The sequence below is a fragment of the Delphinus delphis genome, chromosome X, assembly GCF_949987515.2.
Source record: "Delphinus delphis chromosome X, mDelDel1.2, whole genome shotgun sequence".
In the NCBI taxonomy this organism is placed as follows: domain Eukaryota; kingdom Metazoa; phylum Chordata; class Mammalia; order Artiodactyla; family Delphinidae; genus Delphinus; species Delphinus delphis.
The window spans coordinates 115,055,009-115,081,898 of NC_082704.1; the positions used below are offsets into that span (position 1 = coordinate 115,055,009).

The window sequence follows — 26,890 nt, forward strand, 5'->3', positions numbered from 1 at the left end:
AATCGCACTCAAACTCAGATCTGGGTGACTATTTTCAAAGCCTGGGCCACGACCACCCTCCGTTTTAGTTTTTAAAAAAAGCAAAGGCTGGGCTTCCCTGGTGGCGCAGTGGTTGAGAGTCCGCCTGCCGATGCAGGGGACACGGGTTCGTGCCCCGGTCCGGGAGGATCCCACATGCCGCGGAGCGGCTGGGCCCGTGAGCCATGGCTGCTGAGCCTGCGAGTCCGGAGCCTGTGCTCCGCAATGGGAGAGGCCACAACAGTGAGAGGCCCGCATACCACAAAAAAAAAAAAAAGAAAAAAAAAAGCAAAGGCTAACAAAACACAAGGGAACGGAAGTGAGAAAGTTCAGAGCGAGGAGTTAAATGCCAAGGAACTGTAGCGGAGGCGGAAGCCGTGCAGAAACGACCGTCGTCTTCCCGACCCACCGCCCGACTCCGAGGCACAGAAGTGCCCGCCCCCCCTCCCCCACCGCGCCCCGAGTGCCGCGATCCGGTCACTACACCCTGCACCGGCCGTCCCCACGCTCCGCCCCGAGAGGCGGAGCCCCCATTTCGCGCCACTCCCCCTGAGTGGTGCGGAACGCGGCTAGGACGGGACGTCAACCACGGGGGCGGGACTTCCTGCGCGTCATGGCCACATGACCAGCACCGGACGCTCACGTCTAGTCGCCCCGGCAACATCCTCTCCCACGCACCGCGTATCCTGTTTCCCACCGGAAATAGGTCCCTGCTCGCCCACCGCCCAGGATTTGCAAGCTACGAGCTCTCGAGGTGACTCCGGGGGCGGCTGGGTATCATTTGGGAAGTGAAGGAGGCCCCTGGAGGCCCCTGAGCCTGGCGGCCCCTGAGCCTGACTTTCTCTGAGGCCGGGAGAGCAGAGGCCTTGCCTGTCACGTTATCGTTGTAATTATCAGCATCCCGCTGATTGTGAGAGGGAACTGGTTCCAGAGCCCCTCGGCTCTGCCGTGCGCCAGAATCACTGGATGGTTTTTAAATGCCCGGGCCTCCATCCCAGACCAGTTAAATTCGAATTTCTAGAAGTGGGGCCCCGGCATCGGTATTTTTCTGAAAGCTCTCCATTGTGATTCTGATGTGCCAGGTAACGCTGTGTCAAGCTAGGTCTGGAAGGTGAATTCGGACTTTGCCCATCCAGCCTAGAATCAGAACAGATCACCCAGGTCAGCCTCATCCTTAGAAGGAAGTCTAGGATATTAGCCCGTCTATTCAACAATTGGGGTTTTCTTTTCCTCTCTTTTCCCTCGCACGTTGTCCTCTGTGGGAGGTCAGGGGTTTTGATGGCAGTTACCTGGAGAACATTTGGTACCTGCGGTCTCTGCGCCGTACCTGTGGAGGTGGAGAATGTCTTTTCCCTCTGTTCTTCCTCAGTAGTTAAGTGAAGTTGCACCAGTGGCCAACGAAGTACCTTTTAGCTCTGAAATCCTGAGAGTCCCTTAGTACAGACCAGATGGTTCTGAACAAGTTTATTTTTTTCAGGAATGATTTTTAAAGTTGTTTCACAGGCTAGATTCTGTATTCAGCTGTTCTGCACCTCAAGTCAGAATAACATTACTTGAAAGTTTAGACTGAAGATTAATAACACAAGTAACATTTCTGGAGTTACTTACTCTCAGAGTTCCTATGAATTATGGGATGGGGGTAACCTTTATACGTACAGTTTTTACTAATATAGTTTATAGGAGTAACAGCCCCTTTGGGATGGCAATGTGAACAGAAACCATATATTTTCCAAGACTGTTAGCTAGTAACTTTGGATAGGCATAACTGAAGGCAAGTTCACAGTAAGGTGTACAGATCTCCTCTGAGTATTCGTTGTTGTGCTGGGAAAGGATATAAACTAAAGCTCCAGAGAGAATTTTCATTCTAAAAGTGTTTTACAGAGGGTGAAGGGTTATTTTGGTTTTTAGGGTGCAACATTTAAGGATAGGGTGAAATGAGCAGAAAGGGAGGAAAACTGAACAAGTAAGCGTAGAGTAGAGGTTGGAGAATTCACAAAATAGATGCGGAACTCGTGAAACTTCCTTCCGCATTCGCGGATACGTAGGGCCGACTATACCACGCCATTTTATGTAATGGACTTGAGCATCCGCGGATTTGGGTCTCTTGTCGGGGGGAGGTCCTGCAACCAATTCCCCACGAACACCGAGGGACGTCTGTACTTCTCTACAATAGGAAATCCAGCTATAGAACAGTGTAAAAAAGTGAACAGGTGAAAAAAGAGCACAACTTGTTGATCAAAGATCAGATGATTTGAAAATATCTTTGAAAACATATTAATGTATTTAGATATCTACTTTCCGAAAAGATTTGGAGCTTTATAGCCAGAGTTATTTGAGTTACTAGCTACTCAATGATTTTAGGGAGGGTAGAGGTTGCAGGAGAGTGTTAACAGGAAATGGCGATCCCAACAGCATCGAAGGGCAGGAAATATTAGCTATGACTTTTTTATGCTGGAAGGAAAAAAGGAAATTTAAAAGGAACAGATGGCAGAATCCAGGCCTACATACAAGTAATTGATTAAATGGCCAAATGAAAGGGGCATAGTGAGTGCCGTTTAAATTCAGAAAAGAGAGATTAACGTGGAATTACCCTGTATGTGTTTATGGAAGGAAAATTTGAAATAAGTTTCCTGACATCCAGTGGTGACTTTAACCACTTTAAACCAGTCGTGGTTTATGCTCTTAACTTGTATTACCTACCTGTCCAACCCTTATTCCTTCATGGTCACACTAGGTTTTGCTGTTTGAAGAATATACTTGCAATGAGGGGAACTTATCTGTTTCCTCTTTTGCGTTGTATTCTGTCCTTGTCGGTTACCCCAATTTTCAGCTTTCACATTGCCTGTTGTGTTCAAGAGTCAAGGGGTAACCTTGTTTTGGGGATGTCCTCATATTTCACTTCTGATTCTTATGTTAGTCACATGGGGATTTGGTGAACTTGCAAATAAATCCATTCCCAAATCCATCACCCTTGCTGACAAATTAAACGGTGCCGTTCTATGGGTGGAATATGGTTTGTATGAAAAAGAAGAATTGTTAACTACGTCCTTTCAGCCATGAAAGTTTCAGCCAAGGAACTAGTTCCTTCCCCATGCTGTGCCTTCATTGTGACATTGCTTCTTATTGCAACAGCCAGAAGAGTAAATTGGGGCTTGGGGTCGAGAGAATGAAAGGGAAATGAAACTCAGGTTTGAGGCTCCCTCACCCATCCATCTTAACTGTTATAGGTGGACAGAGGCAGGCCTTCTAAACACACTAGCTTGTGCGCTTGTAGGAGGCCTGTGTCTGGAGGAAAGATGGAGCTTGGACTGCTGAGGGTGGGAAAAGGCCTTTCAGACTTGAGCCATCTCTGATGTCTGAATCACTAAGCCGGGACCACGCCAAGCCACAGGAGGGAGCCTCTGAGGGCAGCAAGCCAGCTGAACTTGCCAGCCTCAGATCGAAGCTGGGGGTGATGGCAAGAAGCAGTGCTCTCCAAAAAACCTCATTTTCTCATTTGTCTTAGTTGAGGAAGTTCCTACCAGTGTGTGCGTTTACTGGGAGACATCTTCTCTGATAGGGTTATTACCGCATATACCGAGATTCCGTAGAACTGCATCTGACTCAATGTATGTAATTCAGATTTCTCACCATACCGTCATTTATTTTGAGCCATCTCCAGCAGACCCCGTTCCTTCTACCTTGAAACTGTGTATACTGAAGGCCTAATTAGATCCCCCCAATTCTCTGGTTGGCTCAGAGAACCAAATTAGGGAGAGCCTTATGGGAAAGTTGGCGTATCTTATTTAATGACCAACGTTGAATGTGTTTCTATGCAAAAATCAAAGCCGATGAATTTTCGTGTATTTAATTTTCAGAATTCTAGTGGAAAAGGAGGATAGAGAGGAAAATCCAGTTACAGAGGATACCTTATCATTTCGAAGGGAATTTGTGTTTTATTTATCTGGTTGCTGTGATGCATCCTAGATCCTATATTTATAAGAATCTAAATAGGCAGTAAAAAGAATTTGTACGAGGAATTCCCTGGTGGTCCAATGGTTAGGACTCCGTGCTTCCACTGTCCGGGGCACAGGTTCAATCCCTGGTCGGGGAACTAAGATCCCACAAGCTGTGCAACTCAGCCAAAAAAAAAAAAAAAAAAAAGGCCAATGTCACTACCTTTCAACAAAGCCACATTCCTTATTGGTGGAAACGTTTAATGACTCAATGGAAATAGTCACATTTTGTCCATTGAAAACCACAAAGCTCATGTCTGTTGTTGTTCATGTATATTTATGCATTTAAAAATGTGTCTCCCAGGATAAGCAGAGTCATTGAAGAATGAGTGCAGTTTTTAAGAAAGGCTATACGGAAAAATATATCATTGGAGACTCAGAGGCACTGCCTTTTGCCCGTGGGCCTCAGCAGTGTTTCGTGAATGACCTCAACGCTGTTTTTTTCCTTCCTCTTCTGGTGGCTGAGGACAGACAATGAATTCGGTCTCTGTACTCGCCCAAGCTCAGCTGGGCAGTGACTATCGTGCCATTGTCCTCCCTGGGGAGGGCTGCCCAGTTGGTAGTGCCGTGAATCCCGGCCTTCCCTGGCATTGACCCTCTCTTTTCTTTCAGCTCCACCATCCCATTAGGAGAAAAGTTGCTGCGCAGTACACAGAGCCAGGTGCCAGAAAAAAGTAGGAGACACTCTGGGGAGGTGGGGAATGAAAGATAAAATTAAAAACCATTGAAAGGGCAGCTCAGTCTGCTGCTACCTTAAGCTTTCTCTCTTTTGAGCTGGTGGTGGTGTGTGACAGTACTGCTGTAGTGTCTAGAATTATTTTAACGTTGGCTTTTCAGAAGCCCAGGCATTTTTATTAGGTCCTTAAGCTCCTTTGTGGAACCCAGTTTTGAAAAGCTAACAGGGCCCATTCTTAGAGTAGGGTCTCACCTTCCCTTGGGTGCTAACTGATGCGGTCAGCCGGGAAGGATATGGGTTCCTTCTTCCAGGGAATAAACACTCGGAACTCTCTCCTGCTTCCCAGTTCCTGCTTCCCGTCCTTGTTGGGTTCCTGCCTAGCCCGGGGCAGCTCGTAGAATCTCCATCAGAAATCATGGCACTACATATGCTTTCTAAGCCCTGTTGATTGATCCTGTTTTGCAGGAGTTAGGGTGGGTTGTTTTTTGTTTTTCTTTATTAAGTCCTTAAATGTCTCTGGAGCTCTTTAAGAAATGGTCCGATATGCTTATTTAGTCACAGAGAGGATTCTTTTGTCCCCAGTATTAGGAACTGGTCACCAAATTGCTATTGGTCATAATCACAGTTTTCTTGCTTCCACTAGTCTTATTCTGAGCCTAATAACTTATGAGATGGGTGAGAATCTCAAAGTTCCTCCACTGATTTGCAAGTGCAAAGCGAGGAACGATTAGGATGCTCAACATACTGAGGACAGAGTCTATGGAGCCTCGTAATGGATTAACGTAAAGCAGTGGTGGCCAAGTGATGGCCCACGGCTAAGAATGATGTTTACATTTTTAATAGGTTGTTTTTTTAATTTAAAAAAAAAAGTACGGCTATGTAACAGTATATGTGACACACAAGCCCAGAATATTTACTATTTGGCCCTTTAGAGAAAAAAATTTGCTGGTATAAAATACCAACAGTAATACTGGAAATAGCAAGCTCATAATAAAGTTCTATGCAAGCTGCTCTTTCTTTGGATGTGTTTTTTATACTTTTTCTTTTTTTTTTTTTTTTTTTTTTGCGGTACGCGGGCCTCTCACTGTTGTGGCCTCTCCCGTTGCAGAGCACAGGCTCCGGACGCGCAGGCTCAGTGGCCATGGCTCACGGGCCCAGCCACTCCGCGGCATGTGGGATCCTCCCGGACCGGGGCACGAACCCGTGTCCCCTGCATCGGCAGGCGGACTCTCAACCACAGCGCCACCAGGGAAGCCCTATACTTTTTCTTGATTTGAGAGGGGCTGATTAATTTGTCATTCATTCTCAGGATTATTTTGTTCAACTTAAAGAAAACTTTATTTATTTATTATTTTTATTGAAGTATAGTTGATTTACAATGTTGTATTAGTTTCAAGTGTACAGCAAAATGATTCAGTTATATATTCTTTTTCAGATTCTTTTCCCTTATAGGTTATTACAGAATACTGAGTAGAGTTCCCTGTGCTATACAGTAGGTGCTTGTTGGTTACCTATTTTATACATAGTAGTGTGTATATGGTAATCCCAACCTCCTAGTGTATCCCTCCCCCCCTTCCCCCTTTGGTAACTTTAAGTTCGTTTTCTGTCTGTGGATCTCTTTCTGTTTCGTATATAAGTTCATTTATTATATCTTTTTTTTTTTAGATTCCACATATAAACGATACTCTTTTTAATTGAGTATCTACAGGATTTTAGGAATCTTAAAGATACTTAAAATGTAAAAGGATGTGATAGATAGGTTTTGGAATTTGGGGAGGGAAAATAATAAATCCAAGGGTGACATGAGCGGCATATTGAACGTAGAGCCTGAGGACTCTAAACGTGCTGTAAGATGGCAGCAGATCTGATTCTAAGTGTCCCGGTGGCCAAAGCAATGAGAAAAGCATAATCAGAAGAAAATCGATGACAAAGGTGCCTGTGTTCCATGATTAATGTAAATTCATCTTTCCTTAATGGCCTGGGTCTTAAAAGAGGTCAGCATCTCGGCAGATCAGTTGATATGCTTTATAGGTAGTCAGCAGCCTGCGCTGAATCTGAACGGCCTCTGGTCCAAATGCTGGGACTGGCTTTCTTCAGCCACCCCAGCTCTTAGTCCTGGCTGCTTTCTTGCAAAAGTGCTCAGAGTGCCTTTCGTGATTTCTGACACAGTGGAACATGGCAGCCCTTCTATCAAATTATTTGTTGAATCAAAGGCATAAGTAAGTAACCACTCCTCAAATTAGCACTCCCATCCCTTTTTAATCACAGCCATTGGCATTTGAACAGCCTGGGGCACTCATTGAATTACACTTGAACCTCTTAAACAGTTGTTTACTCTACCACGCATGCCTAACTTCTAGCTCTGCAGAAGGGAGCCTCTCATAAGCCATCTTGTGCATTTTCAGAATACTGGTACTACTGCTTCTAAAGCCAGGCTGGATCTTCCCAGTTATAAATAAAAACAGGATCGTCTGAGGTCTGCAGTAGTGTTCAGTCACAATGATATTTATTATATATCTGAAGCTGTCAGATCTCCCAGTTCGAGATAATTAATATTTAATTTACATTGATCTGGTTTTAAGTACATATTTTATAAGGCATAGAAGTCTGGGTTCAAAACTCTTAATTTCCCCAAGATGCGCAGATGTCTCATAGGCTTTTTTAATTTAATTCCTATGCTAATTGTTAATCTCTAAAACAAATTTGATTAAGATACACATGGAGTTCACTTTAATGTCATTTTGTGCTTCAGGCACTCAGAAAGCTGTTCAGATTTCAGTGGTAGACATATAAAACCTGGCTGGAGTGAATTAGCCACTTAAAGGCTGTACCTTACACTTCAGCACTCAAGTGTATACTGATTTCTACTGTAATTTCTTTTGTGTTGGTTTTACTCCTGTAGGTGGTTAGCCCCTTAGTTGTGTTGACTTTTTTTTTTTTTTTTTTTTCTTGCGGTACGCAGGCCTCTCACTGTTGTGGCCTCTCCCGCTGCGGAGCACAGGCTCCGGACGCGCAGGCTCAGCGGCCATGGCTCACGGGCCCAGCCGCTTCGCGGCATGTGGGATCTTCCCAAACCAGGACACGAACCCGTGTCCCCTGCATTGGCAGGCGGACTCTCAACCACTGCGCCACCAGGGAAGCCCATGTGTTGACTTTTTATATGTATTTCTTCGGTAGCCTATAAAGCACATAGCAGTTAGCCAGGTTTTCAGATAATTGTTTATGTTTTAAGCCTTTAAATTATAGTTGTAGTGTGAACAATAATTTACACTTGTATTTTCACTGTATTTGTTAGCTTTTCCCCGGTTTACATTCACTGCATGTGTGTGTGTTTGTGAATGTAGAACAGGGAACAGGAAGTGTGGGCTGTGTTTAAGATAAATTTACAGAAGACCATGTCAGCCCTCTTGGAAATACCGTCTTTGAAAGCTTATTATATTTAAAAAGAATGTGAATCGTTCTCTTTAGGCTAAATCTTAAAAGATGTGGTCAATTTAATATCTCAGTGTTCCACATTAACCATAGCAAAACATCTGGTGGAGATTACAAAATAAGTCAAGTTTATTTCTTAAGGCTTGGAGATTTTAAAATTCTACCCTATAATTAAGTAAAGTAGGAAAAATAGGACTCCTTCGGTATCTGATTTGCAGAGTTTCAAAACCCAAGTACCTGTTTGCTCAGCATCACATTGTGTTAGGGGTTTTGTCTCATAGATGCTTAAATTCTCATGCATTTTAGGCTATTGCTTTTGTTTAACTTTTTTTTTAAGTACATTCTGGTGTCGGCTGGCACTTGAGCATCTCTGAACCCTTGAACAGAAGGGAAAAAATTGAAGTGTGTTTTAAATAGGCTGTAAAAGGTGCAGATGCAGATTAAACTTTACTTTGAGGTGCTTCCTGCCATATCAGTAAATCACAAGAGGTAGATAGCACGGAAGGGAGTAAATCCTGGCAGAGCAAGGCTGTTGGGCAAAGGTATTCTACGCAGTCACTTGGTGGAGTCTCTGTAAGGCCAACTGGCCCGAGGCAGGGGAACACAATCAGATTCACAGGTTGCATCAGACTGAAATTTTCCGGACCACCCAGTTCCAGAAACTGCCCTGGAGACATTCCGGACCACCCAGTTCCAGGAACTGACCTGGGGACTTTGAACCCAGCCCAGCCTTCCCGCCTTTCGAGGGGCGGGACTAACAGTCCCCCAGGATACCCGAAAAGACCACCAAATAAGGAATACCCTGCGCCCTCCCAGATTCACCACACCCCTTTCCCTTCTTCCCCTATAAAATCTTGCCCAACCCTCGCCCAGGTGCGACTTCTCTGGCCCCTTTCTCTCGGACCAGTGAACCTCGCCCGGGAGCGCTCCCTAATAAAGCTCACCTGAAGCTTTCCTCTGTTTCGCGGTGCCGTTTGTTAAGATCCGACCTTACATTTGGTGCTGAAACCCGGGAGGGGTACCAAGCCCCGGGGTTACCGCGCGGCCCGCTCCTCCCCTCCCCCAGGAGACAACCAGGGAACCTCTACTCATCCACCCGATCCGGCAGAAAACGGGGTAAGTCCCCCTCCCTTGTTCCCTCCGACCCTCAGAGTCCCTGCCCACCGGACTCCCTGTCCCTAATCGCGGCCACGTCAGGGACTCCTCCGTCCTCTCTCCGGGCCTCGGGCAACTGTGGAGACGTCCCAATTGCCTGACCGCTCTCCGACCCGCCGGGCCTCGGGTGATTGTGGAGACGTCCCAATCGCCTGACCGCCCTCCGACCTGCCGTGAATTGGAGACGGAGACCAGGGACGCCTCTCTCCCTCTCCATTCACTCAGGGACAGACTGGGGGTCATGGGAACCTCACAATCGAAACCAGATCCTAAGACGCCCCTGGGGTGTCTCCTAGCCAATTTTACAGCCCTCGGCTTCTCCCAAGATCTCCGTTGCCGACGGCTTATTTTCTATTCCACTGTGGCCTGGCCACAATATCCTCTAGAAAATCAATCCTGAAGGGACTTTTGATTTTTAACATCCTCCGTGATCTAGATAATTACTGCCGCAGGACGGCAAATGGTCCGAGGTCCCCAATGTTCAGGCCTTCTGGTATTTGCGCTCCCGCCCCTCCCTTTGCGTCAATTGTTCTACCTCTCAAATCCTCCTTGCCAAGCAAACATCTCCTCCATCCAAAACCTCAGTCCCCTTGGATTCCTCCCCACTAACCCACTCTCCCGAATCTCTCGCCTCTCCCCCCTCCAGAACTCTCCAACCTCCACCCTACCCTGAAGCGGTCCCTCCTCCTCCCGAAGCGCTCAGGCGCCTCCAACCGCTCTCCCGCCTCCCTCAACGGTTTCTCCTCCCACGCCCCTTGCTTCGCCAATTAGTGCACATACACGCTCTCACGACTCCCAAGATTCAAATCTCCTGTGCCCTCTGAGGGAGGTAGCAGGAGTGGAAGGACTGGTCAGAGTCCATGTCCCTTTCTCTCTCCAGGACCTCTCTCAAATTGAAAAACGATTAGGCTCCTTCTCTGCCGACTCCTCCCACTACATCAAAGAATTTCGCTACCTATCTCAAGCTTACGATCTAACCTGGCACGATATCTCTGTGGTTCTGTCCTCCACCTTAACCCCTGACGAAAGGGAAAGAATTCAAACTGCTGCCGGAAACCATGCAGATCAGGTTCACCTTACCGACAACTCCATGCCTGTCGGAGCGACTGCCGTACCTGGCACCGATCCAGACTGGACATATGAGGATGGCCAAGATGGCCGCCGTAAACGCGACCTCATGATCCAATGCCTCCTGGCTGGCATGCAGGCTGCCGCTCATAAGGTAGTCAATTTTGAAAAAATTAAAAGAGATAACCCAAGAACCTAACGAAAATCCAACTGTCTTTCTCAATCGCCTTACAGAGGCCTTAACTCTCTACACCCGGCTGGATCCCGACACGCCGGCAGGGGCAGCGGTCCTAGCCACCCATTTTATCACCCAGTCAGCCCCGGACATCCGAAAGAAATTAAAACGGGCAGAAGACGGCCTTCAAACCCCTATTCGAGATCTATTAAAAATGGCCTTTAAAAGTCTATAATGGTCATGAGGATTTGGCAGAATCCAGCCGACAGGCTCGGCTGCACCAAAAGGTGGCCCTCCAAACCCAAGCCCTTGTAGCCGCCCTAAGGCCGGCCATCTCCCGTGGATCACAGCATCCACGAGGTCCGCAAAAGGCAACCCCGCCAGGTGTCTGCTTCAAATGCGGAAAAGAAGGCCACTGGGCTCGCCAGTGTCCCAATCCCCGACCTCCTTCTAAGCCCTGTCCCAGCTGCGGGCTAACGGGCCACTGGAAGAGTGACTGCCCTACGACTGGCCCTCCCTCAGCGTCTCCATGCGGGGAGCAGGCCGACCCAACGGCATTACCACTCGAACTGCTGGGATTGGCTGACGACTGACGGCGCCCGGACTCGAAGACCCCCATCACCCTCGCCGAGCCCAGGGTAACGCTACAGGTAGCGGGTAAGTCCATCTCATTTCTGATGGACACGGGGGCTACCTATTCGGTCCTGCCTACTTATTCCGGGCCAGTTTCTCCTTCCCAGATCTCGGTCATGGGTATTGATGGCAAACCATCCTTCCCACTCCAGACCGGTCCACTCCCATGTCATATCGAAGGACTCCCTTTTACTCATTCTTTCTTAGTCATACCATCCTGCCCAGTTCCCTTGCTAGGCCGAGGTGTCCTTTTCCACTTAGGGGCCTCCCTCCAGCAGGTTAGACTTGACCCTAAGGTCCCCTCCTCCCAACTCCTGCTTTCTCTTCTTGGCCTGTCTCTAGAACCCTCCCCCTCCTATCCCCCTCTTCCAATCACACCGAACCCAATCAATCCCCAAGTCTGGGATACTTGTAAGCCCATAATAGCAACACACCATTCCCCCGTTCTCATCCGCCTAAAGGACCCCTCCAAATTTCCATCAGGGCCCCAATTTCCCATCTCTGAGACTCACCTTAGGGGCCTACAACCTATTATCACCAGACTCCTAAACCAGGGACTCCTTATCCCCACTGACTCTCCCTGCAACACCCCCATCCTGCCTGTCCACAAGGCCTCTGGGGATTATCGCCTGGTCCAGGACCTCTGAATAATCAGTGAGGCCATAATTCCTCTCCACCCAGTAGTACCAAACCCATACACCTTGCTCTCCCATATCTCCCCATCCGTAGCCCACTTTACGGTTCTGGATCTCAAAGATGCCTTTTTCACTATCCCCCTACATCCCGACTCCTATTTCCTCTTCGCCTTTACCTGGACGGATCCGGATACCCATACTTCCAGTCAGCTCACCTGGACAGTTCTTCCCCAGGGCTTCCGCGACAGTCCTCACCTCTTCGGTCAGGCGCTCGCACGGGACCCCACTTCCTGCTCCCTTACCCCCAGCACACTCCTTCAATATGTAGATGACCTCCTCCTTTGTAGCCCATCTCTCAGCCTCTCAAGACAACATACTGCAGATCTCCTCAATTACCTTGGCCCTCGCGGTTATCGGGTCTCCCCAGCCAAGGCTCAGTTATCTGTATCTTCTATAACCTACCTGGGGCTCCACCTTACCGCTACCACAAACGGTCTAACAGCCGACCGCACCCGGATTATCCGTGAACTCCAGCCTCTGGAAACAGCGGAACAAATTCTCTCCTTTTTGGGCCTTATAGGATTTTTCTGGCACTGGATCCCTAACTTTGCTCTTCTCGCTAAACCCTTATATCTAGCCGCTAAAGAAACCCCTCAAGGACTCCTCACCTCTCCTTCCGCCGTTTGATAGGCCTTTCTCACCCTCCGTAACGCTCTGATATCTTCTTCTTCCATTTCTCTGCCCAACCCAAACCGACCTTTTCACCTTTTTGTGGATGAACGGGCCGGAATAGCCACTGGACTCCTTGCCCAGCCTATAGGGCCTTCCTACCACCCCGTGGCTTACCTCTCCAAACAGCTAGACCCAACCATTGGGGATGGCAACCATGCCTTCGGGCCCTAGCAGCGCAGCCGAACTGACCAAACAAACACTCAAACTGACTCTGGCCCACCCACTAAGCGTGCTTTCCTCCCACCGGCTGGTCGACCTCCTAGGCCCCTCCCGCATCCAGGAGTTCCACCTACTGTTCATTGAAAACCCTGCTATCTCCCTCGACCTCTTCCCTCTTCCCCCCGCCTAAACCCGGCCTCCCTCTTGCCTATCTCCGATACCGGGACCTCCCCTTCCCACTCCTGCCCCCAAGTCGTAGAGGCCCTCAGCCCGCCGAGAGAGGGACTCTTTGACACCCCTCTTTCAAAACCGGACCGCACCCTCTTCGTAGCATGCTTGCTCCCTGTTTTCTTAGGTTCCTTCGCAGGCGCATGGAGGAAGTCTCCCGGGTGGCCACAAACCAAATGCTCCTCGGTCCTTACACCTTGCTTCCTACAGAACCCCCCACTGGTCTCCCCTAAGCCTCGGCCCTCTGGTCGCCCGACTCCCCTTTCGACGCCCCAATTCAGCATGAAGTAGCCAGAAATCAGAACGCCGCCCCATTACACCAAAGATGTCGGGATATAAGGCCAACTGGCCCGAGGCAGGGGAACACAATCAGATTCACGGGTTGCATCAGACCGAAATTCTCCCGACCACCCAGTTCCAGGAACTGACCTGGGGACTTTGAACCCAGCCCAGCCTTCCCGCCTTTCGAGGGGCGGGACTAACAGTCCCCCAGGATACCCGAAAAGACCACCAAATAAGGAATACCCTGCGCCCTCCCAGATTCACCACACCCCTTTCCCTTCTTCCCCTATAAAATCTTGCCCAACCCTCGCCCAGGTGCGACTTCTCTGGCCCCTTTCTCTCGGACCAGTGAACCTCGCCCGGGAGCGCTCCCTAATAAAGCTCACCTGAAGCTTTCCTCTGTTTCGCGGTGCCGTTTGTTAAGATCCGACCTTACAGTCTCCAAGCGACCAGTTCCTCCTCCCGCAGAGACGCAGTGTGGGTAGGCAGGGAGTGTAGTGTCACACGCTGGCTGAAAGATGCTTTTTGCAGTCAAAACCAAAGCAAGGTGCATTTGAGGGGCTTAAAGCCCAGGGTACAACCCAGCCGAGAGAGTTGTTTTATTTAGAGAGGCTTCTCCGAGTCCCAGGCCTGCAGCAAGACCCAACAAAGGTTTCCAGTGAGTTGGCAAGATGTATTCTATTCTACTCAGGACTCTGGGAGATCCAGGGTTAATTTATTTTATTTTTTTATGAACTTTTTTTATATATAAATCTATTTGTTTAATTTTTGGCTGCAATGGGTCTTTGTTGCTGTGCGCGAGCTTTCTCTAGTTGCGGCGAGCGGGGGCTACTCTTTGTTGCGGTGCGCGGGCTTCTCATTGCGGTGGCTTGTCTTGTTGCGGAGCACGGGCTCTAGGCACGCGAGCTTCAGTAGCTGTGGCTCGCAGGCTCTAGAGCACAGGTTTCAGTAGTTGTGGCTCACGGGCTCTAGAGCGCAGGCTCAGTAGTTGTGGCACACGGGCTTAGTTGCTCCGCGGCACGTGGGATCTTCCCGGACCAGGTCTCGAACCCGTGTCCCTTGCATTGGCAGGCGGATTCTTAACCACTGCGCCACCAGGGAAGCCCTCCAGGGTTAATTTAAATAGGCATTGGCATGAACTATGGGTTAGTAAATAAAGTAATAGTTGTACATTTTTAGTTCATGTTCCGTGTATTTTTTACATACATATGACTAGCTATTTATGTGGTTACTCTCGTGGACTTTACTTTCAATAGGCAAACAGGTACTATACTTGAAAAGCGCAGTGTACTTTGAGCCACTGAATCACACCTAAGGGGATCCCTCCTTTTCAGACCACTAGCCCAGGTGTCTGTGCTGTCGTGGTGTGTTGCGTGAAGATCAGGCACCATCCTGGGGAGACAGCAGCCTCTGAGGAGCTGCTATGCAAACCGCAAAATAGCTATGAATATCACAGCCCTGGACTGACCAGACGTCTGCACTCTGCTTGTTCTTTCCTAGTTTCGGCGCTCGTTTGGACTTTCACAATCACAGATGACAGCAGAGGTAAGTTTTTTTTTTTTAACTGATGAGAAAAAAGGTAAGTTTTAGTCGTTAAGGTCTTGGTGTCTCATTGCATGATGGAGAAGACCAAAGAAATACATCAGAAAACTAAAGGTAGAGCACCATCGTGTGTGTTGCTCGTCATCTTTTGTCCCAGGCACTGAGGAGTGGGCCGCCAACACGTTTAGGGGGCAGAGAGGGAGGGACCGGAGAACATCATGTTCACCAGTTCATGTGGTTCTTGGCAGGCGTTTCTAACTTGGAATTAGTCATTTAATCACAGTGGGTAGAAAGGCCCAAGATGATAGACATCGGGTCCTCTTGCCCCCTGCGTCTCATCTAGAAATGAGCCTCTGTCCCCACTTTATAATGGGCCGTAACCTCAAACTAATTGTTCTCTGTATGCCTCATGCGCATGTACTTCAGAGCAAGTGTGCACATGCCTGGCGCCCATCGTGGGCGTGGACCCGTCTTATATTCTCCTTGGCCCCGTAGCACCCTCGTGGAGAGGAGATATTTAGTAGATACGCAGTAAACACCCGGTTATTTGATTGAACGTTTGAAGGTTTCTCTTGAGGCTGAACCACGTGCTGTCTAGCCTACATTTTTTTTTGTTTTGTAGCCGGCAACAGCGCTAGCTGTGGAGTCTTGGCCCTCTCATCCGGTCTACGCAAGATACTGGCAACATTACCATCAAGCGATGGCGTGGATGCGCTGCCACCAGAATGCCTATCGGAAGGCCATGGAATCTTGCTTCATGTCCCCGTGGTACTCTTCTGCCATGGGCCTTCCCCAGAGCGCTTATGCTAAGGAGGGCAGAAGGCCTCAGTCCTGCTACGAGCATCCCCCAGCCTCCTGGGACTCCCACCACAGTCATTCACATGCTGGCGGGCGTGGACCACATCCACGCGGCAGAGAAGAGCCAGCTTGGTACGCAGAGGAGGAGAAGGAGAAAGAGAGCGAGTCCGACGATGGCGGCATAGAATGCGACGTGAGCAACATGGAGATCACGGAGGAGCTACGCCAGTACTTCGCCCAAACCGAGAGGCACCAGGAGGAGCGCAGTAAGTGCAGCCCGCCCCTCTCCACGGCCCCGCCCCGGGCCTTGTCTCCTGCCCACATTTATTTTTATTTATTTATGTTGGCTGCCCTGGCTACTACTTTTTGCACGCAGGATCTTCATTTCAGCACTCGCTGGCCTGCAGGCTTCTTAGTTGTGGCATGCATGCCGGATCTAGTTCCCCAACCAGGAATTGAACCCAGGCCCCCTGCTTCGGGAGCATGGAGTCTTACCCACTGGACCACCAGGAAAGTCCCATCCTGCCCTCGTTTATAACCTTCTAAGTCCTCCCTTGGATACAGATAATATTTCAAACCCAATCCTTAGCCTGGAAAAGCTCTGGTGATGTGGTACCTCACTTATATTAGTTTTCAGGGTTGTTTTAATATAGGACTTTTTTTTTTAGTTCTAGAACAAAACTTATCCTAATAGTACCTCTGCCATTTACTGAATTTCAGACACTACACCAGAGGAGTGTGTGTGTGTGTGTGTGTGTGTGTGTGTGTGTGTGTGTGTGCGCGCGCGCGCGCATTCCCTAGTCTACACAACAGTCCCTCAAGGTTTTAAGCCCATTTCACGTATAAGGAAAGTGAGCCTTCAGGAGCTTCATTGACTTGTTCTGTGGTATCAACTAGTAATTTGCTGTTAGGATTCAAAGCAAGGTGTGTGTGACTCCAGTTCCTGTGCTCGTTCCTCTAGCACAGACTCAGGGCTTAGGACCACTAGGTTCCTAAAATGCTGCTGCCGCCTCACTGGTGCACAGCTCAGACTGCCCTGGTGCTGCAGAGCTACCGGGTCTTAAATCTCAAGCTCCCTCCAGAGTAGACACCAGTGGGAACCTAAAAAGAATAACAAAATGCCTGGTATTTACCCTCTCCGGTTTGATTCTGTGCCATGGCTGTCTGTTCCTGGGGTTAGAGAATTGTGATAATGGTCTTAAATCTTCAGTCAGAAAGCAGGAATTTTATGTTTTTAATTTCTTACTAACTTGCCACAAAAAACTAAAAGTGCTTTTTGTGCTTTCCTTACTGTTAAGATTCACCAGCCCATTTACATTTTCAGTGTCTCTAACAGACATACAGATGCTTTCCTCCCTATTACAACATGCCATCTCAATATTGTTTTTATTGAGTTCTAATTATATATTTTGCCTAGAATTTTCTAGTAAACGGAGACATAGAAGCCTGGGGATGGGTGCATTTCATTTACATCTTGATTGATCTGTGTTTTCCTAATGATGGGCGAGCATGTATTGATTCCCCCACTGGGTGCCAGGAACTGAGCAGTGGGCTGTGTATAAAGTCTCATGCCCTTTAGTGTCTGCCTATGATTCTTCACTACTCATTCAGTTTTACTTCCCTTCTTTTGATTAAACCTTTGACTTCTTTGATGCATATTAGAAAGTATATGCAAACAAGTATTTTTAAAACAGTACTTTCTATTACACGTAGAATGCATGTCTTTCCTTGATCTTCAGGAATAAATTTTACCTTTTTTCAAAATACATTTGAAATAACTGTTAGTCTAATTTAAAAGCATGTAACAGATGAGGGAGACTTGGCATTGGAGCATGTCCACGTGTGGTTGGAATGCCGTTTGTTACAGCTTTTGCAAAAGAAAATATGATGGAGACAGAGCTTGTTTCTGTTGTCCGTACCCAAAGGCAGAAGAACATGTTTTTCCTGCCAGAGAGAGTGCCACATTTATGATAGAAGTTGTAATTAAGGATGGGAGCAAACCCCAGCCATCTAAAAGGCCATTTTGAATGACCTGCTAATTTAAAATGAACCTGACAGAGTTATTCAATGAAAAGTAGAGATGAATGATGTGAAAATAGAATAATGAAATGTGTCCTTCACATGTCAGTTAAGTTACAGATGTCTGGTTAAGAACCATCCCTGTTTCTGTGTCTTGCCTTTGTCAGGTAGGTTAAGAAAAAGTCGTGAAAATTGCCTGCTAAGTTTTGCGTGGCACTTAATATTATTTTGAATGAATGAATGAAGTCTTTCAGTATTAATTATGAGCCTTAAATAAGAACTTTTCAAACCTTATCCCATGAAGTGCTAAACTTGCTGTGGTTCTTTGGGCCATTTTACAAGGTGATGTAGGCATTGAATATTTTATAAACTTGAGGAACTGCATGTTTCCTTTGATATCATCCCTAAATCTGCTTAGTTGACATCAGGGCTCCAAGTCCTATTATCGTCATTGTTATGGGTTGAATTGTGTCCGCTAAAAAAAAGATTTATTGGAGTCCTAAACCCCACCCAGACCTCAGGATGTGACCTTATTTGGAGAGAGGGTCTTCACAGAGGTAACAAGTTAAAATGAGATTAGGGTGGGCCCTGATCCAGTATGACTGGTGTCCTTATAAAAAGAGAAAAATTTGGAAACAGAGCCAGACGTGCACCCAGGGAGAATGGCACGAGAGGACTGGAGTTCTGCTGCCACAAGCCAAGAACTGCTAGAAGCTGGGAGAAAGGCCTGGAACAGACCTTCCCTAGCGCCTCTGGACGGCCATGGCCCTGCTGACAGCTTGATCTCAGACTTCCGGCCTCCCCAACTGTGAGACAAGACATTTCTGTTGTTCTAAGGCACCCAGTGTGCTGCACTTTGTTACAGCAGCCCTAGGAAACTAATACAATCACCCTGTCAGAATTTTCTTTGTTTCCAAATGCAGTCTGTGAGTGGGACGTAAAGTGAACCACACAGGTCTTGTCATTGCTGTGAAGAAAATCTGGTACATGTTTGTTTTACCGTGATCTAGATAGCAAACCAACAAAAAAGGGAATTTTATGGAAACCCTTACAACCTCCATCCCTACTCACCAATACTTACATTATTGTTAGTAGAATTATACAGGAGTAGCTGTGGCAGGACCGCTGGAATTACAGGCTTCTAGCCCCACTCCAGCAGTTACTAGCTGGAAGTTCTTATCCTGTGCACCGCTCCCCTGTGCCTCAGTCTCCTCATCTGTGAAATGGGGATTCTAATGAATGGGGTGCTAACTATGAAGATTAAATGAGATAAAAGTTATACAACAGTGCTCTGTACGGAAGTCAGTGCCCAAGGAGTGTTGCTTGTTATGGTTTGTTGCTAATAACTCATCCTTTAACATGGATTATTAACCATGAACTGGTTTTACTCTGATACTGTCTTGATTAGTGCTTGATTGTTATTTTTTTTGATTGAAGTATAGTTGATTTACAATGTCATGTCAATTACTGCTGCATAGCAAAGTGATTCAGTTATACATATATACACATTCTTTTTCATATTCTTTTCCATTATGGTTTATCACAGGATATTGAATATAGTTCCCTGTGCTCTACAGTAGGACCTTGTTTATCCATCCTATATATAAAAGCTTACATCTGCTAATCCCAAACTCCCACTCCATCCCTCTCCCACCTCCCCTCCCTCTTGGCAACCACAAGTCTGTTCTCAATGTCCGTGAGTCTGTTTCTGTTTCATAGATCAGTTCATTTGTGTCATATTTTAGATTCCACATAGAAGGGATATCATATGGTATTTGTCTTTCTCTGTCTGACTTCACTTAGTATGATCATCTCTGGTTGCTGATTAGTGAGTGCTTAAGATTCTGCATATTTTTAATAAAGTATTCTCTGACTTCGAAAAAAAAGAAGTCATATATTTCTGCCCTAGGCAGCACTTTTCAAACTCTTTAATTGATTTAGAATATTTAAAACATAAATGAATGAAAAGCTTTGATATCCGTCAAATTGAGCCACTAATACAATTTTGTCAAAGTAGTCATTACCACAACTTTTAGTTCTGTTTCAAGGACATTCTTGCTTGATATAAGTTAATATAGTAAACTACACGGGCTGGGGAAATGAACCTGCTTCCACCTTCCTCATAACAGCACTAAACGCATTGAGCTTCCGCTACTTTGTGCTTTAAAAACGTGCAATTGTAGCATAATTCAAAATTGCTTGTGCTGGGATCTCTGATGCTCTTGTGTCCTGCAGTCCGCCCTGAAAGCTTTATCAGGTCCCAGGGAGACATGAGTGTTGTCTGGCGAGGGTGAGAACAAGGCTTTGGTGTCGGAATCTAATCTTCCTGCAAAAGATGCGGTCTCTGTGAGAAGCAGCCGCCAGGCCCTGACGCTGCCCCACCAGAAATAATGGGCAGCACTTCACCAGCGCTAGGTTTTTCACCAGCACTTTCAGTGGTGTATAGGATCAATTCGTGTTCCTTGGAGCAGTCATGAATGATGGCATTCAGACATAAGTAATTGGAATGCCCGTGGTGCTTTCCAATCCATTACCTTCGCTAGAAATGCTCACAGAGGCTGAGTTACATACACGGTTGGGAAATGTTTGAATAAAGAGATGAGGGACCTGAGTCATGTGAATACTCTGGTTGAAGTTGTTTTGCTCTTTGAGCCACTAGAAGCTACTTATTCAATTAGGACAAATTCAGCCCTGAACATGAATCATTTAGAGAACACAGATTGTATAAAATATTACTAGCAAGGGAAAACGTAGCTAAACTTGAAAGATACAGCTTTTCAGGACTATTCACCTCCAAAGGAATGTATACGTTATATAATTCATCATCATCTGTGTCTTATTTAGTATTTTCTTGGGATAAAATCCTTTAGACTGGACAACGTGTTCTTGTTTGTGATTACCATTCTTCCAGACAGTCTCTAATTTCACATATTTCAGCAATAAAAACCAAAAAAATATTAAGTAGGGTAAACAAAGAACTCTTTTTTTGTGCAGCAGTAACAGGCATGCTTTTGATTATATGTCATCATTTCCTAGCGAGATATTGCTGTTATTTAAAACTTCACTGGTAACATTACTTATGGGAAAGTAGACAGTTGTGAAGTTTTAAAAGGTCAGCTGTGTTGTCAGTTATTTCTTAGGAAAAATGTTTATTGTTAGGTTAAGGAAGGTATCATTTTATAGTCATAAATAACCATCAGTTGAGACTGCGAGGTCCTCGTCCTAATACTTAGAGGGAAAATGAGTGAAAGTTGTCATGCCCCGTAGAGAAGCAGGCCCCCCGAAACAAACCCTTGCCACTGTTGTCTCTACACGAACCAATCAGATAGTTGTCACCTGTGTTTTGGGGGTAGATGTCGGGTCCAAACAGGGACATTTCTCAAAGAGCATAAACCCACGTGGGAAGAGAAGACAAAATCAAGTTTAAAATGATACCTACAAGAGCCATTTATGGTGTGCGCCATGGGTAGTTTTGCAAATGAGGGGAAGAGCCAGTGAGTGAGTGGGCTCAGTGGTCAGAGGAGCTCCACGGGCTGGTGGTGGAGAAACGGAGCGCACACTAGGCTTTGAGGGATGGGGGCAGTGCGGAATGAGAGGGAAAGAAAGGGCTGAGTGCACTCCCCGCCCAGCACTCAAAAGTGCTGGTCTTACCAAGGGCCCAGGTGTACTTTGTAGACATTTGATGGGCGACATCTGCTCCTTTACGTTGTGTCCACCCGAGCAGGAAGGTTTAGACTCTAGTCTTCCTAGTGAGCCTTCAGTCAGTCTGCTGGAACCCGTCCCACTCTCCCTCATTGCACCCTCCACAGAAAACCTAGAAGATATAACGAAACCTACGGCCCAGTGTTCAGGGAGCCGTCTTAGTTTCGTCAATGAGATTGAAGTGTGGAATCATACTGATTGAGCACAATTCCACCATGTGTGTGTTTCATCTAGTCCAGATGTTCGGGGCATCAAAGCAGTCCGTGAGAAGATACGTGTGAATGGCCATAGAAAAATGGAAGGGAGGGATGGAAACGCACTTTTATTCTAAAAGTAAACATGGTGATTGCCCACGGACTTGGGGATTACATCTGTCGTCGAGTGAGGGATGTGGGGTGAGGATGGAAGACCCGTCAGTAATGGCTCCAGCTCTGCTGGCAAGCACCTGTGTTCTGGGTGTGTTGCTGACAAGCCAGAAATGAGGCATTCATGATATAAATCAAGTCTGTGCTTTCGCTCGGTTGTGCTGAGGTCATTAATTCTGGCAACACAGCAGAGAATATAATCAGACATGCTAATCCTAGAAAAATGGAGGGAAATCACATTCTTTAACACTCATTTGTCTTAGTGCTTTGTCCTCCAAAATGTTCTGCCTTTGAGCTAATTATCTTGGAATACTGAATGAATGTTTTCCTGCTATGTCAGGGTCTCTGAAGTGCAAGTGACTTCCCATGATTGTTTTTTCCTTTATAGACTTTAAGCCTACGTTGGTAACACCATGTAAATGTATAGATTGAGACAAAAAATATCAAGGTTATATATCCTGAACACAGATGGAGTCCAGTAGAGTTTCTCCTTAATAGTATAATACTGTTTTTCCTGTTTTAACTCTGTATGCATGGTAACCCCTGAATTAGTTTCCTAATTGTTACTATTGTAACAAATTACCACAAACCGTGTGGCTGAAAACTACAGAAATTTATTCTCTTACAGTTCTGCAGGCCGGAAGACCAAAATCAAGTTGTTGGCAGGGCCACGCTTCCTTCCAAGGGCTCTAGGGCCTGCCTCTTCCGGCTTCTGGCGGCTCCTGGCTTTCATTGACCTCTGCCGTCATCTTTACATGGTTTCCCCCTGTGTCTGTATGTGTCCTTTTCTGTCTCACATAAGGACACTCTCACTGGATTTAGGACCCACCCTAATGTAGAATCATCTCATCTCAATGCTTAATTACATCCCCAAAGACCCTATTTCCAAATACGATCACATTCTGAGGTTCTGGGTTGATGGAAATTTGCGGGGAGGCTATTCACCCCACTACAACCCTGTTTTAAAGCTGAAATTGAAAAAGATACTCTGATTTGTATTAACACAAATTGCCTTGGTCAAGTATCCTACAAGAAAAAAGTGCTTGGTAACATTGAGTCCCACAGCTGTTTTTGGGAAAAATGACCGACCTCTGCATGACAAGGCCCCTGTTCAGTTATTTGTGAAGTGTGTTGTTCGACTTCTCTGCTTCAGTCAGATGACTCTCCATCTGGCTGGCTGAGTCCTCACCTTGTTTTGACAGGAAGAAAAACCACCAGTGATTGAGAATCCTTTCTTTCATTAGGAGGGAGGAAGCAATAAATGGAGCCTAGAATAAGTGGATGCCTTCAAGTGAGTATTGCATCCTCAGGCTTGCTTGGTCCTCTAGGTCAGTATACACTAAAGTACTTTCACGTGCTACCTGTAGCCTCCAGCGCCCAGCTAGTCTGAGGGTATTTAGTTTTAAGCTGACTGTTTTTCAAATTTATAGTCTAATGTTAGAACTTTTTTTTGTGTGAGTAAGTAGAGGCAAAGCAACTCGAATGTAAGGGAACAAAATCAGACCCCCAACTCAGCGGTGCCCCTTCCTTCCCCCTCCCCCAACCTCTCCTCCATGGAGACTCAAGGACCTGCGGGAGGGGGCTCTACGCAGCGCCTTTTGAGAGTCGAGCATCTCTTTCTCTATCCCTGGGTTGTCATTGTTTTCCAGTAGCATCTGGAAGGAACAGCTGTTTACAAAAAATAATGTCTGGGCTTCCCTGGTGGTGCAGTTGGTGAGAGTCCGCCTGCCGATGCAGGGGACACGGGTTCGTGCACCGGTCCGGGAGGATCCCACATGCCGCGGAGCGGCTGGGCCCGTGAGCCATGGCCGCTGAGCCTGCGCGTCCGGAGCCTGTGCTCCGCAACGGAAGCGGCCACGACAGTGAGAGGCCCGCGTACTGCAAAAATAATAATAATAATAATAATGTCTGGCCTTTGTCTGAGCTCTCTCTTGACAACCTCTGAGCACCTGCTTTCAGTCGGGCATTGCGGCCTCCCCCAGGGCTGGGGAGACAGGGTGAGTAAAGGCCACAGTGCCCTCCCCCGTAGTGGACTCCCGCAGGTGGGCCGCTGGTGCCAGGGGACCCACTTCCCGTCCCTCCGATCTATGTTTGAGGGCAACTACCGGCCGTGCAGGAAACCAGGAAACCTCCACACTTCTTGTGAGACTGGGAGGGGACCAGGGTTTGGGCCTTAAATTTTCATGAGGAAACCCGGATGGGAAGGAGATAAAAATAGAGAACTGAGAGCAGAGGGCCGTGTCTTTTATTCTTACACGGTATAAAGTCTATTAAGGAATAAAACCCCATGATGGTTGCTGTGATGAGCACATGCTGAGTGCAGACTTGGAAAACAGCACAGGCTTCACTGACGGCCGGCCAGCTGGGGTTGCTTTGGTGTCACGTAGCGTTTCATCCACAGCTGTCAATAAGAGGAAACGGCTCTTGGCGTATAAATTGTTAGACTGATTTAACGTCTGCAAGATAGTTTTTGTCAGAAGGGCAGCAGAAAGAAGCATCGTTATAACCATGTTAAGTTATAAGGAAAAGGAAAATAAAGATGCAAAAGTAAAAAGGTTAAATTCACATATCCTAACGGCAGAGAGCAACACTTACTAAGATAGCAAAAATTCCAGTGTTTATTAAAACTTAAACTGAGACTGATTTCGACAGGAAGTTGAACATCTGCTGTGTCACTAAATCTGTCAGTGAGAATGATGATAGTCTTGGGACAAATTCGAGAGTGAAAGGCCCGTGGTCTGGGAGCCTCTGTCGTCTACATGCAGAGGCTCTGAGGGATCACGTGGGATCGCCTCCTCGGGGCCGAGGATTGGTAACGTGTCACAGGTGGCAGAAGGGGCTCTTCTGTCCCTGGCTCGGGTGGAGATGCCAAGCCTTTGGAAGAGTAGTCCCCAGGGGAGGAGGGGGTAGAATTCAGACACCCATGAGAATTGAACATCTTAAATCCTGAAGTTTCAGATTTACCAGAAAGACCAAAAATGAGAAACAAATGCTTGTTGACCTCCCATTCATTTGCATATCAAGCCAATATTTTGGTTTACTTCCACCTTTCACAGTAGGTCAATTCTGTCTTTTTCATGGATAAGGTAACAGTTATATTGCATGTCTTTTGCTTGACAGTCATTTGGCTTATTCCCATAGTACTTCCTTGTATAAAAACAAACTGCAGAAGCGACGGTGGAGGTCAGTCCCAACCTCCTAATTTTACAGATGAGAAACTCCAAATCTAGTGAGGCAAAATGCCTTTTCTAACATTGTAAGCAGTAAAGCGTGATGTAGAGCTGGAACCCTTTATCTTCATGTCCGGCGTTCTTTTCTCTGTTAGCGGGGGAGCAGCATCACCAAGTGTAGGGGGAAGGTGGTGGCACTGACTCCAGGGGGAAAAACAATTAAAAAAATTAAAAACAAACTGCAGGTGTGCTAAGAGACAAATGGTCGTGTGCATTTTTAATAATGTTTCCAAGAGTATAAAACTCCTTCCCTCCAGCTCCAAGGTACGATTTTTAAAGAACGGGATTTGGGAGTGTCTGTGCCTAGCCACATAAATAGCATAGCCATGTAAATATCTCGCCAGTCACTTGACTTGCTCACTGTTGTGTTCCCTTCCATACTCAGCTTTCATTCTGCTACTTTTTTTTTTAACGAAGGAAAGAATGATTTATATCATTGTTTTATTCCCCTACAACCATCTTCACTCCTTAGTATTTCTCTTGTTAACAGTGGCTACAGATGTGTGCATTGTGCTACCAGTTTCTCTGTTCTTGACAGTCACAAAAATCTGTAAGTTGGCTAAATTTGACCTTATGTTTTGTTGACATTTTTATGTTGTTTCTATTTACATAAGAATACAAGTTATGATCCTAGGACTTGTTACAGTAAAAATCGACAGGGGAGAATAACCTGAGTAAATCTGTCTTGCTTTACAAGAATCCATTTAAATTCGTAGGATTAGAGCATATAACCGTGCCACCTGAAGTTTAGCCTAAGCTGACCTGGGAGGTGAAGGGGCAGGTCCCATTCCTCGGTGAGGAAGGGGACCGGCTGCTGCGGGCAACACAGCAGCAAGATGAGGTGGCCAAGGCCTCCTTGCCATCTGCAGAATTATCCTTTCTTGGCCCTTTTACCTTTGACAAGGGTTGAATCGGTTAACCTTTCCTTGTGTAGTGTGATTTGCGTTTGCGACGCACGCAGAGATCGTGATCGTGGTGGAGTTCTGTAACTGCTAGCCTTGCCCTCTTCCAGATGACCTCAAACCCATACCGCTTCCAAAGAGGTGACTTTTTTCCCCACCATCTCATTTGTGGTGGGAAGTACTACTTCTTGCAACACTGGACTTTCCGGGAAGCGTTTCCTTTCCCTGCCGGCCCGGTGCAGTGTTTGAAACCATGAGACCGCCACCAGCCATGCCCCGCCGGGCAGCTTGTGGGCAGCGGTGTAGACGGAGACCCACATGGTTGCATTTCTCTCCTCTGTTTTCAGGGCCCGTTGCAGAGGTTGGATAACTTGGACTGACACGTTTCCTGGTGGCTTGTTGCCACTTCTATTTGCGTGTAGCCCTCTGATAAGTGAGTGAGCGAGCGATGCGCCTCCTAACTAAGGAGATAACGATAATCCGGCGCAGGTCACGCCTTAGAGTCCGAGAACCTCCGAGCTGGGCCCGAGAACCTCCGAGCTGGGCGGGCGTGGGGCAGTGAGAGGAGGAGGGCGGAGGGGGCCGGGGGCCAGCCGAGATCACCCGGCTCACGGCGTCGCCGGCGCCCGTGTCGCTTGCTTCCCAGGGCGGCAGCAGCAGCTGGACGCGGCGCGCCTGAACGACTACGTGAACGCGGACCACGACCTGTACCGCGACACGCGCCGCCGCTCCGTGCTGCCCCCAGCTGAGCGGCCCGGCGAGCGGCGCCGGGCCGAGATGCGGCACCTGTACGGGGCCAGCGCCGCCAAGATCCAGGCCATGGAGGCGGCCGTGCAGCTCAGCTTCGACAAGCACTGCGACCGCAAGCAGCCGAAGTACTGGCCAGTCATCCCGCTCAAGTTCTGAGCCGCACCCCTTCCTCTCGCTGTCCCCCCTCCCCCTCTCCCGTGGCTCTTCTCTGGGTAAGGCTGACTAATGAGCACGTTCACCAAAGTCCCCTGGGGGCGGGGGTAATGTCAGCCACCTGGAGGTGGGCAGGACGCGTCCTGCCGCCAACACGAGAGAGCTTCTCTTGAGGTGAAGTGGGAATTTCATATACATCCCACTGGTTTTTAATGTCAGTAAGAGCGACCAGTTCATTAAA

The 26,890-nt window shown here is 47.3% G+C and overlaps 1 protein-coding gene across 1 annotated transcript; it reads left to right on the plus strand.

Annotated features, from left to right (window-relative positions):
* The first annotated feature begins 658 nt into the window (after positions 1-658).
* On the plus strand, positions 659-26,890 carry GEMIN8 (gem nuclear organelle associated protein 8). Its single transcript, XM_060003023.1, has 4 exons — positions 659-772; positions 14,689-14,733; positions 15,353-15,794; positions 26,393-26,890. Exons 2-4 carry the CDS (start codon positions 14,722-14,724, stop codon positions 26,650-26,652), a joined length of 714 nt encoding a protein of 237 aa, XP_059859006.1. The 5' UTR covers positions 659-772; positions 14,689-14,721; the 3' UTR covers positions 26,653-26,890.

Bases quoted from the DNA above. Each gene is read 5' to 3' on its own strand.
- GEMIN8 (XM_060003023.1), top strand. The intron at 15,795-26,392 runs GTAAGTGCAGCC...CTTGCTTCCCAG, and splicing joins GAGGCACCAGGAGGAGCGCA to GGCGGCAGCAGCAGCTGGAC.